Source organism: Rhinolophus hipposideros, assembly GCF_964194185.1.
Source record: "Rhinolophus hipposideros genome assembly, chromosome: 25".
Taxonomy (NCBI): Eukaryota; Metazoa; Chordata; class Mammalia; order Chiroptera; family Rhinolophidae; genus Rhinolophus; species Rhinolophus hipposideros.
In genome coordinates this window covers 2,616,835-2,628,989 of record NC_138071.1, presented here as the reverse complement: position 1 = coordinate 2,628,989, position 12,155 = coordinate 2,616,835, and the positions used below count along the sequence as shown (strand labels likewise).

At 37.1% G+C, this 12,155-nt stretch overlaps 1 protein-coding gene across 1 annotated transcript in view; it reads right to left on the bottom strand.

Moving 5' to 3' along the window:
• The window catches only part of MDFIC (MyoD family inhibitor domain containing), an 86,031-nt gene that overhangs the window by 64,679 nt on the left and 9,197 nt on the right, over positions 1–12,155 (bottom strand). Inside the window, exon 2 of the mRNA XM_081038330.1 lies at positions 2,371–2,493. Coding sequence (XP_080894456.1) covers positions 2,371–2,493 — 123 coding nt within the window. The remainder of the gene's footprint in view (positions 1–2,370; positions 2,494–12,155) is intronic.

Sequence of the window (12,155 nt, the reverse complement as noted above, 5' to 3'; positions counted from 1 at the left end):
GTTGAACCAAGAGGAAGACACACATCTCCCTAACAGCAGGGTTAAGAGACAGACATCAAAGCATGTGGAGATGACCAAAGACTGCAAGAAAGGCCAAGGGAGATTCAGGCATCTTTGTAGTCTCAAGTTAAGGAGCTGAAAGAGCAGAAGCTATCACAACATCGAATTTTCAAATGCTGTCCAGACTTGAGTCGGGTTTGAAGGTGACATAAACTGTCCAGTTTGGCAAATCCGGATATCAAATCTTTCTTGTAGACTGAACAAAATCGCTTTTGTCTAGAAAGTATAACCAGGAAAATAACCCAAAATACAGTTTTTGAAATTTGTTATCAAAATTCAATGTCCGATTTTCACCAACATATATTTGGAAATTCTTGTCAGCTTAGGTTTCGGGCAGAAGCAGCCATTATCTTTGTATAACACATCCATCCATGTGTCAGCTTTCCCAGCAGCCTCTCCGAGGGGCCATAAATCTCCCTCTCTCTGCATTCCTTCAGTGTACATTAGTAGCAAACGAGACAGTTGTTCCCAAATGCTCCAGTGTCCCATGGTGCAGGCTGCATCATTATCTCAATAAAAAAACAATTTCATGCAATTTACAATATTTTTTATCACTGTCCACTTAATCAGTATAGACAATAGAGAGAGTAGTTCATTTCAAATCCATTCCCTTTAATGAATTTTGTGGCTAAAATGAGCTTCATCAAATAGCACAAAAATGTTTAACACATTAAACATGACTCTTCCTATCCTTATGCAACAGTGCTTGTATTTCAGGTTTTGTCTTATGAGTTCTTATTCACTTTTCCCTAGTGCGGGCCTTGGGGAAGTAGGAAAGGTAAATCGATTAAACGAAACATACACACTTAAAATTCTGACTATGAAAAAAAAAGTGAGAAAACAATCATGTTCCCCAAAAGGTGGGGCTAAAATCATCTCTAAGACCTCTTCTAGCTCTCACTAGCTCTCTGGTTGTTAGGAAATCACAACACCATGATTCCCAGCATTAGAGTCAGTGTTTAGGTAGAAGACAACTAATACATGTTTGGGGGATAAATGGTTACTTGAAATAGTGTTTATTTGATTCTTGAGAAAAAGCTATATAAATCTTGTTCCTCACTAATTTCTGAGTTTCATTTCCTTCCCATTCCATTCTCCAAGACAAAAGTGTAAAAAACCAAAGTGGTTCTAAAATAAAACGAAAATGTACTCACTTTTAGAGATTTTGTTTAAAATCTTGAAATTTCCTTGAATAGTGTTTTTATTGTTATTGTATGTTTTCTACTAAGTTGGTTCATTCCTTCTTCTTCTTCTGTTTTTTTGTTTGTTTGTTTGTTTTGTTTTTGTCTTTTTCCCCCCCCTGCTTTATTCAGTTTGGTTATAAGTTAGGGACAGATACTGGGCATTCTAGAGAGGAAAGGAAATATTCAAAGATTCAAAGTAAGTTTAATACGTAACACAACGAAGACTCTATATTATGGAGTTGTCTGAACTGAAGAACTAAACTTAAAAAAAGAAGAAAAAAAAAAAAGAAAAAGAAAAACACTTGATTTCCAGAAAGGAATTCTTTTCCTCTGTCCACTCTCGGAATAAGAATAAGACATGGTAACTTGGTTACCACTTCAAAAAAGAATTCCAAAAGATTTACTCCTATGCTCTTCCAGGTGTGGCATAGCAGTGATCTTTATACTTACACATTTATTGCAGAGAATAATTTTTTACATAATAAATTCACCTCGAACCCACCTGGGGATACTTAGTGACCAGAACATGAGCTCCAGAGAACATGACAATCACTCAGCATTTTGAATAGCACCCAAAGATGCTGGTATTTCTAGGTATTCCCAGGGTAAAATGAAAACATACCAAAGCTTTTGTATATATTCTGCAGAACAGTCTTAGGAAGAGTAAGAAAATAAAAGTAAATCAAGTAGAGATAAAGATGTTAATTTAAAAACAAGTTTGGAATCATTTGGCTACACGAACAGGGACCAGAGTGGCATTGTCACAATACTACTTGTTGTCCTTTAGCTCTGTCTTTCTATCTTTTTAGTGTCACAGTCCACTTATACTGAGAATTGTCTGACTTCCACTTAGTCACCGCTCAAGAAGGAATTAAGTGTTGTCTAAATGTCTCTGAGAACCGAGTCTAAAATTTACAGGTCAATTCTTCCTTTATTAAGAAAGAATGAAAACAGAGTATTATTTATACCCTAGTTTTAGCCCTACATTTTAAAATACTCATGAAAACACTTTCAGATAAACTCTGATTTATTAGATTTCCAGCAAAATTATATGGTACAATTAACTCAGAGCATATTCTCCCAGTCATATCATCAAATCCCTCTGTTTTCCTCTAAAGGTACTTACTTCTGATGAGCTCGTCATTGGAACAATTTCCCCAAACAGACTGGTCTTGCATCTCTCCATGTGTGAAGCAGCTATTGGTGGCTTGAGTTATGTCTCTCTCAGTATTTTCCTTATCACATTTTTCTGAATAAAAAAACATACATTTATTACCATTAAATGTTACACATCTTTCTCTCTTTTTGTTTCATTTTACAGATTTTTTTCTAATTGCAGTCCACCGTAACTGAAGAAACCAGGAGTGGCACCTCTATGGACTATTGCATACCTATTGATGGAATAACAGATATTTACTGAGCACCCACTATGTGCCCAGCATTGAAGAAACAGAGATGTTTACAGTGGAAATAGTCTGTTAAGATTATTGTAAACAAATAATTGGAACACAGTAAGTGATCTGCCATGACAGAGAAATGTGGAAAGGTTACAATCAAGGATGAAAGTGAGTGAGTCCATATAAGTAGGGGGTGAGGCAGTAGGGAAAACACCAAAGAAGAGACTCTAATGAGTGGTAGAGATGAAAGTCAGACTACCGATGGATGAAAAGTGAGAGGTGCAGAGTTCTCTCCATAGAAACCTGGAAAAGTCAAGGAGTGTGTTAGACATTGTCGGAGAGGGAGGTGTTTAGTGAGGGATCTATATGTGGGTTTCTGGGCTCTCAGGGGGAAAGCCAATAAGTAAGGAAAAGTAACATCTTATTCGGAACAAAACTCAAGCAAAAAGAAAACTGTAACACAAGCCAAAATGCATGTTATGAGAGGTACAGAGCACTAACATAGTTCAAAGGAAGAAAATCATCAGGATTCAGAGCTCCAGAAAGGCCCTACAGAAAAAGGTATGTTGGGTGGTCTTGAAAAGATTAGTGGGACTTGGAAAATAGAGACGGGAGGAAGACCACCCTAAGTGAAGGACAGCAAAGGCAAACTCCACAAGCAGACGCTCGGGGAAAGATTTCAGCTCTAGAGAGAAGTGTTCTGAGAGGGACATCAGGAGAGAAGACAGTAAAAGGCTGAATAGAGACTTTGAATGGATATTTTAATGCCAAGGTGAGAAATCTTGGCGTGACTTAAAAGCAAGATAAATAAGTAGATGTAGCCACTGATGCTTTATGAATTCCCTAATCAAAACCATGCAGGAGAAAGATGAATACATTTGTGCACACCTGTGGTTCTCAATCTCGACTTCACTTCAACTCACCTGAGAGGCTTTTACAAAAGATTCCTTGACCCCATCACCAAAGATCCTATCTCAACTGGGGGGCGGGGTGGCAAGGAGGGTTCATGTGATTCTACTGAACTTACATCACTGGGAATCACTGGAGTATGAATGTCTAACAGGAGGAGCAGAGGAAGGTAAACGAAAGGGAGACTTGACATAGTCCAGGGAGAACTTCAACAGACTTTAATCAACTGGATAACAAGACGGGTACGTGTGAGAAAATAACTAGGGGTTTGCACAGATAATCAGGATTAGAGACGACTGAGTTAGTCTGGATTTGACTGAGAAAACCTGGAGACCAGGAGAATACTTTATTAATTAAACCAATATATATTTATACATAGTAGATGTTTAGGCATAAATCTAGGCAGAGAGGATATGATGAATTACGAGACACAGCCCAGACCTTCCTGGAGTTTACAGTCTAATGAAGGACGTCAACGGTCGATATTTGAGTTTGCAGGCCACAAATAAAGTTATAGCTAGAAACAGTCATCTTCCTAAACTTGATTTCGGAAGCTGTCAAAATGACTAGGCTCACTAAAAGAGTGCGTATTTTTAAAAGAAGTGTATCAAGTCGTGTCTGTACAATTAAAAAGAATCAAAGAAAGAAGCTAGAAGACGTGAAGCCATGGAAGCAAGGAAAGGAAAGAGATGCAAACAGAAGTTGTTAGTCAACTGTGGTAACATTTCCAGTGGAAGGAAAAAGTGTCTGCACGTGCAAAAGTGTCTCATGTACCATGGGGATTTCTCAACAATTGAAAACTCTGCCAACAAAACACATTTAAACACGTGAAAATAAATGGACGCCCACTTAGGACTAAGTCCAGGCTAAGAGCTCCAAAAAAGTAGGGTCTCCAAGGCTAAGTATTTTGGGAAAGCAAAACCATATTCAGATAACAGTAAAGCAGAAATTGGAAGCATGCTAAACCAGTATGTTCTAGATTTATGTAACATTTACTCAACATTACCATAGAGAAAATGATCTTCCTGAGATATGTTAGTTCCAATTAAAATCTTTATGTTTTAAAACACTTCAAGAATCTTTCCACTGCTACAGTCAACTCAAGACCTTTCTGGGATTGTCAGAAAAGACTTTTCTACAAACTCACTCGTACACATGGACTTTCTCAGCAGCAGAGCCCAGGCTTACTGCCCTTACTGTTATGTAGCTGCCTGCCGCCAGGTGTCATGCTAGTAGGCTTGATTCAATTAGTAACTTAAACAGAAGCTGAATGAAATTAATTATATAATTTTGAGCTGTTCAAGTTTAATTCCATTAAAATTAATTCATGAAACCAGGGCATTATGAAGTGTTGCCGAATAAAAGAAAATAGGGTTGAATAAAGCCTCTAGACACACTTGACTCACATTTGAATCGTGTCCAATATCCAAGTGCTAAACACAGAACCTCTCAACTCTCCACAGAATAAATGAAATCGTCATGTGGTCCATATACATGGATTTAATAGAAACCCACCAGTAAGAGGAAAATAAAGTTCTTCCTGCTCTAAATATTTTTAAGAAACAGCTTATCACATTTTTTTAACTTTCTTTAACTGTGAACCTCTAGAATTAAATGACCCCAGAGTCCTTCTCAAATGAAAAAAGAAAAACTATCATCCTCTGTCTCATGTTCAAGAAGAAAAGGATATGTAATTACCTTTAAATCACAATCATCAGTCTATCCAACTTTCCCTCCTTTGAAAACTAAATGTCTTGGCTCAAAAGTTGGTGTCAGGCTTTTGCTATGACCCACAGCACCAGCCCAAAGCAAGGCTCAGAAAGAAGTCCACGCATTCAAATCGACTTTCCAATTCTTCATGTCTATGAACTTCTGTGACCACTTGACTGTTCTACAACTTTCTAGTATATGCACATTATTTTATGGAACTCTCTTTAACATTTAAGGAATACCTACATAGCAGCCTCATAAATGATGCACAGTTACATCTAACATTGAAGAAACACAGGCAGAGTGAGCTTTGATCGGTAGATAATTGTAAGATGGCACCATGCTGTCCAGCCATAGAACCAACCTTACCACAACTTGCAGTAGGTTAGGTCAGCTATTACTCATTACAGTGATGAAATAGCAGTTTCTAATAGCAGATTTCTGTAGTCACAATAGTTTGCTGTGTCACTTCTGAATTGCAAAAGCAGAGGCCACAGCAGTCCTGGTTTAATCAATTCCTTTCTAGATTTACGAAGGTTTGTGGTTGCCATTCAGTTACTACGTAGGCCTGAATGAAGTATTCTGTAGACAATCACGTAATCTCAATGATGCCTGAAGTCATCAATCTGCACTTTTCTACAAGGTTTCTATTTATATGTCCAACAAGTACCCCTCTCCAACATAACACAATTCTTTCATCAAAGGGGGCCTTTGCCTCAATTAGTATGATGTTCTTCTAAGCCAACAGTTCTCTTTAGCTTTTATTTTTTTAAGAGCTCTTTAAACATAAAGAGGCACAGGTCCCAACCTCAGACGTCTAAATTTGGGTGGTGGGGAAGGGGGAGGCCATTATCATATTAGGCCAGGTTGGAGGATTCTGTTCTAAGTAAGCTCTTCTGTATGAAATCGTTTAGAGAAAACTTAGAAGCGCCTATCAAATATTGAGATACACACCTTGCTTCTCATCACCTTGTCACAATGCTTCAAGTAATCCGAAAATACAATTGTATCTAGTCATTAATTAATACAGGGATATTTAGTTCTGTCTGCATGTCAGGACAACTATGAGAATACAAAACCTGAATTACATATAATGGCAGTTAGTTGTGCTCATACATGAATTATGTTTTAGATATTAAAATAAAAACTGAAGACACTTTGAAAATAGCATTAGACCAAAAGACCGTCGCATACCACTGGTATTTGCTTCCGAAAGGGTAGCTCCCAGCCTTTCTAGGGTGACGACTCTGCACACAGAAGTGCAGAAGAATCTTCAGATAAAGAAAAAACAGCTTGTCCCTGACAACAATCCTCTAGGTCGGGAAACCACACATACGCGTGAAACAATCAAGCCACTATGAAACAGAAGGTGATGAACACTGCCTAGGTCACAGTTCTGGATTAAGACTGACTGACCAGCTCTGTGACTGGGGCTGGGCCTCATTCTCTTCAATGGGAAATGAGGACATGGAGAGGGATGGTTGCAGAGGCCTTTTCTGGCTCTAAAATTCTGTCTGCATGAGGGTTAACAATAGAGCCAAAACTTCATATCCACACGGAAGGGTGTTTAGAATGGAGTAGAGGGTATCACAGAAAAGCCTTTGTAAGGCATGGGATTTGAATTAATTCTCAAAGAGAGTGACAAGCATGAATTAAGCAAAAGAATCAAAGGACAAAAAGAGTTCTACATGATGAATTTAAATATAATATGTCCTATTCAGAAATGATTACCTTACAGTCATTTATTATCTTACAGTCATCAATACTCTTTATTTTTGGCTATTTTTCTAAAGAACGGCATGAATGGTGAGAAGCAATCTCTCTCCAATTTCGATTATTCCTGCTGAAGGAGAATGAGAAAGATTCAGGTAAATAGCATTTCCATTTAATTTAAAATTCTCTAATGTTTTACCTAGTTGGCATTATCTAAATTTAAAACTTTGAGAGTTTTACTTATCTCAGACAGTTGGAGAATAAAATAATTCAATGGTGATTAACCAGAGAGAAAAATTTAAGAGCATTAAAAATAAGTCAATTGAATAATAATATATGTAAAATATGAGCCGTGTAGTAGCCATTCGGCTGGTAGGTGGTTGTTAAATAAGTATAAATAAAAAATAAAATACTTCCATTTGTTGAAAGAATTAACAAATTTCTGTAATTGTAGTAGTAGCAATTTTCAAAGAACTTTAATATATAATATGTATTTGATCTTCAGAACTATGAACGATATAAGGAAGAAAACATTAGCTCAGTTTTACTGATGAAAATACAGTGTGGGTCTCAGAGATAGATATTCAGTTGGAAATAGAATGTTAAAATGCAGAATTGGAAAGGATCTTTCAGTTCAGCTAATTTAATATCCACCCAGTGTAGAAAATCCCACTGCAACACTCAGCCCTTCCCCAAAATTCTAAGGAAAGAGAACACGTTCTGTTCTTGGTCAGTATGGTTCATTAGTAAGGTATTCTTCATTTTGAGCATAAATCGGCTGTCAGGTGATTTATAGCTAGTTCCAGTAGGTAGAAATAGTTAAGACTAAACTTTTCTATAAGACAACCAATTCAAACTATTAAAGATGGATATTCTTTCCATCAGTTTGTAATCAAGCAAATATACCTCAAGAGCTAAATGCTTTTAACAGGTAAAGTAACAGAAGAATCTAGGAACGTTGCATGAGGATCAAATTAGCCTGTCAAAGTTATTGATGAACTTTCAAATATAGTATAGAGGTCTCTATACTCCAAGGTTTTCCAAGGAATAGGGACAATTCTGTCATCTACAAGTCCAGATATATGAATCCTCCCTGATAATAAAAATACTGTTGTTAGGGTCTCTGGGACAGAAAACTATCCATAAATTGTACTTTGAACTGGAGAAATGGTTAAGAACCCGGATCTGAAAGCATGATGCCTGGGCCCACCACTGACTATGTGAGACCCGGATGTTTGGCAGATTCTTCATCTGTAAAATGGGAATAACAATCCCTACCTCATAAGGTGGGTGTGGAAAGAAATGAAACCCTGCCTGGAAAGCAGTGTCTGGTACATAATACGGACTCATTCACACTTGCTATTATCAAGTGCTATTGCAATAAGTGCCTTTTAAAAACCTGCTATAAACTTATCAGAGGGAGGCTGTTGAGGGCAGTATCTCTTCAGTAATCCCTAAGTGAAAAACCATGCAAGAAATCTGTTTCCAGACTTAACATAAGGAAAACTATTGTTTCCTCCAAGAAGCTGTACGTTATTTCTTTTCCTTATGAACAATGAAAATCATATTAAAGAAAACACTTTCTTTTTTATTTAAATGTACAAACAAAATTAAATAAATGGGTTTGACCCTACAGTCTAAATCTGTACATTTTAATTTTCTCCCAGGTTTGAAACTCGTAGGCTACCTATATTTCATTATTCTATTTGAATCTTTTTCTAAAAACTCTTAGAAACTGCCTCAAATATTTTACTGATTTACACAGAAGGAGCTGTAAATGCATGAACTAATCATCAAATACATTTTCTATTTGTTGTCCATACTTCATTTGCTTACTTCATTAAAAACTAATATACATGACAACACTTGACAGATACCCTTATAAAATCTTATAAAAACCCCACAAAACATAATCAGTGTAAAATACACGTATTTCTTATATTATAGAGTATAAGCAACTTTCTTTGTGCTTAAATTTTGGGACTTTTGCATTTTGGATCTCATCTAGTTCAATTAAATATTTGATGATAACCTAGGACAGATTGTTCGTAATCTACATAATTTGTATATTCTTCCTGCTGTGCGACCTATATTCATATCTCCTCTATTGATAAAAAAATTTATTTAAACAATTCCATTTTTACTCTTCCACTCAGTACCAGAATTATTTCAGATGGTCTATGTGTATTTCAGTTTATGAAATCTCAAGCAATCTGAGAACAAAATCTCTGGGAAAAGTAAAAAAATCTGGGTCTGTATTTCCCAGAGGCTCAGAACAATGTGGAAATCTACAAATGCTTCCCAAATGTAACCTTTGAAAAACCAAAGATAAGGCAGCTTTCAGGAAGACCTGAGGCTCTGGAATTTTTCTTCTGCACTGATCCAAAATAAAATTTAAAAAATCCCTCAAGCCGAATGACCTTTAAGAAAACCTACCTGCTTTGCGTAAGGTTCTAAATGGATTAAAATCTCATTATCCAAAAAACATGTTGAGATAATCAAAACATTTTTAACAGATGAATAAAGAGATACATAAAATTTCATAATTAGATAAAGTTATTTTATTATATAATCACAGATACACTATGAATGTTCATTCAATGAATTTAATGCTTAAGTCAGCTTAATCAATTATTACCAATATTTTCAAAAATAAGACTGAGCAAAATCTAAAATGCATTCCATCAAAGGGCTTCTTATGCTTTCAGAAGCTTATGGTGTGTTTAGATCCAAAAGAATGAAAAAAATGACATGGAATCAACTACACGTAGTTTACAGATTGGAGTGGGTAGAGAAGAGTGGGTTATACACAAAGCAAAATGGAAAGTAATTACAAAATTACATGCACATGCAACTGAATATGAATACACAAATGATAGGTACAAAAGGTAGCAATACTTCAAATAATATCTCAATAAATCGGGGCTCTAAAAAGTGAGGGGGGAAGAAAGAATCAGGTAGTCTGCACTTCGAAACCAGCAGTGGGGAGGTTAGCTGACAGCAGGCTGATGCAGGGTGGGGGGGATCAGGACACATTATCTCCGGCATCTTAATCTCTTGTGCCTTCTATCCAAATCTAACATTCCTCATCTGAAAAATATTTGTTCAGGATGACTGACCTGAGGCCTCCTTAATTACAGGTTTAATTGTGTTCTTTCTACCAAAAAGTACACTCATGCTAAAACCAAACACTCATAGGCTCATGGAATTTGGAGTTACGTGGGCTCATAAAGGTCTCCTCGCCCAACCTGATAACATAAATTCATATGAAAACATTCAACATCCAGCATCCCCAAAAATAAGCCAAGGAGAGTAGGAATGTATACTTCCAGGAATAGGGAGATAGCCTGTGCTAAATACCCTCAATTCACTCGATGGTCTTCAGAGCCATCACATTCTATTCACTGTTTTTATTTTAAGTTTATTGGGGTGACAATTGTTAGGTTTCAGGTGTACAATTCTGTGATACATCATCTATATATCACATTATGTGTCACCACCCAGAGTCAGTTCTCCTTCCATCACCACATTTTTGACCCCCTTTACGCTCTTGTACCACCCTTCTCCCCCCTTACCCTCTGGTAACCACTAAACTATTGTCTGTGTCTATGAGTTTTTGTTTCTTCATTTGTTTGTCTTGTTCCTTTGTTGTTTTCAGTTTTATACGAGTGAAGTCACAGGGTTCTGGACTTTTTCTGTCTGACTTATTTCACTTCGCATAATAATCTCAAGATCACATTCTCTTCATTCTTATAGGCATGCCAGTCTGCTTACTCTCGTCTAGAAAGCTATCGTGAAAGAGTTTGCTTGCTGAATGCTGAAATCCAGAGATGCCTTATCTATAGCAGTTCCCTTACTCAGCAGTCCATTAACCCATTACCAAAAGGAATTGAGGACTCTACCATCTTCCCCTTTTGGAAATGATGACACACACACCCTTCTTTAGTCTTTTAGCATGATCACTATTATAAGTGCAGCAACTTTAAAAACTTTTCTGTTACCTCTCGGTTATACCAAGCGATTTTATCAAGAATGCTTTCTTTCCCAAGCTCTCTGGTTAACAAGAATGAAAGCCAATGGAAATCAGAAGTGAACCAAAGGAGGTTGTTCAATTTGTAAAGGCATTTCAAAGATACAATTTGTATCTGATCTTGAAATGAATAAGTGACTGAGGATGGAGAAGAACATTTCAAATAGTGGGGAGGCCACAAATAAGATAATAAAAGCATTAGAAGTATATTGAAGTGGATTTCTCGGACTTCAGGCTGATGGATATGGGTCAGAAGTTAGGGGATCTGTCCTTGCTAATAATTTCCCTACTGGCCCAAACCAGGAGCCCCTCATTTAACTCACTAACCCAGCCTCTTGCCTTCTGGGACACCGCCAGCTTTGGATTCTCCTTTGGCACTACCAACCCATGCTGGCTCTGCAATCTTTGCAATCTAATTAACACCCACAGTCTCAGTCACTCCAAGGACAATGCAGGTCCATTAACCTAGACCTGATTCCTGCCTGACCTATAGATCTGAAGTTTCAACTCTACATGAGTACATCTTTAGCAACTCAAACTCAGTATTTCCTAAACTTCATGTCCACTACTCTTCTGCCCCTACCTGTTTCTCCAACTGTGGTCTGTACCTCAGTCAATGGTATTCGCAGAATCATTTTTCAACTCCGTTTTCCCCTTATTCCTCATGCCCGAACATAATCAAGTACCAGATCCGATTAGTTACAACTTGCCAATTTAATCTCCAATCTGTACTTCCTTTTCCACACTTACGACCAGTGCCTCCAACCTTTTTCTCCTCCAACCAGAAATTCTTTCCTAACACCAAGATCGAATATGTGGCTCCTTAGCTCAGGTATTAAATTCATTTTGCATGTGATAAAAAACCAATAAAGTTATTGTAACATTGTACATACATTAATACGGGAACCTCCTACACCTTTCTCATGCTCCATCATTTCACCTGGTCTCTCAGGGGGAAATAAATAGTAAAACCCTTCAGAAAAGCTAACTAAAGATCCTGCATGTTGCTTGGGAGATGGAAGAAATAAAAACAGGCTAGGTCTATGTTCATAGATATCCAAAAGATCAAGGGCTGATCCCCCATGAAAAAGAGTAGAAAGACTGTATTTTGGAACAGAAAAAGTGATGAGAGGAGGCTGGCTCCTTTGTACT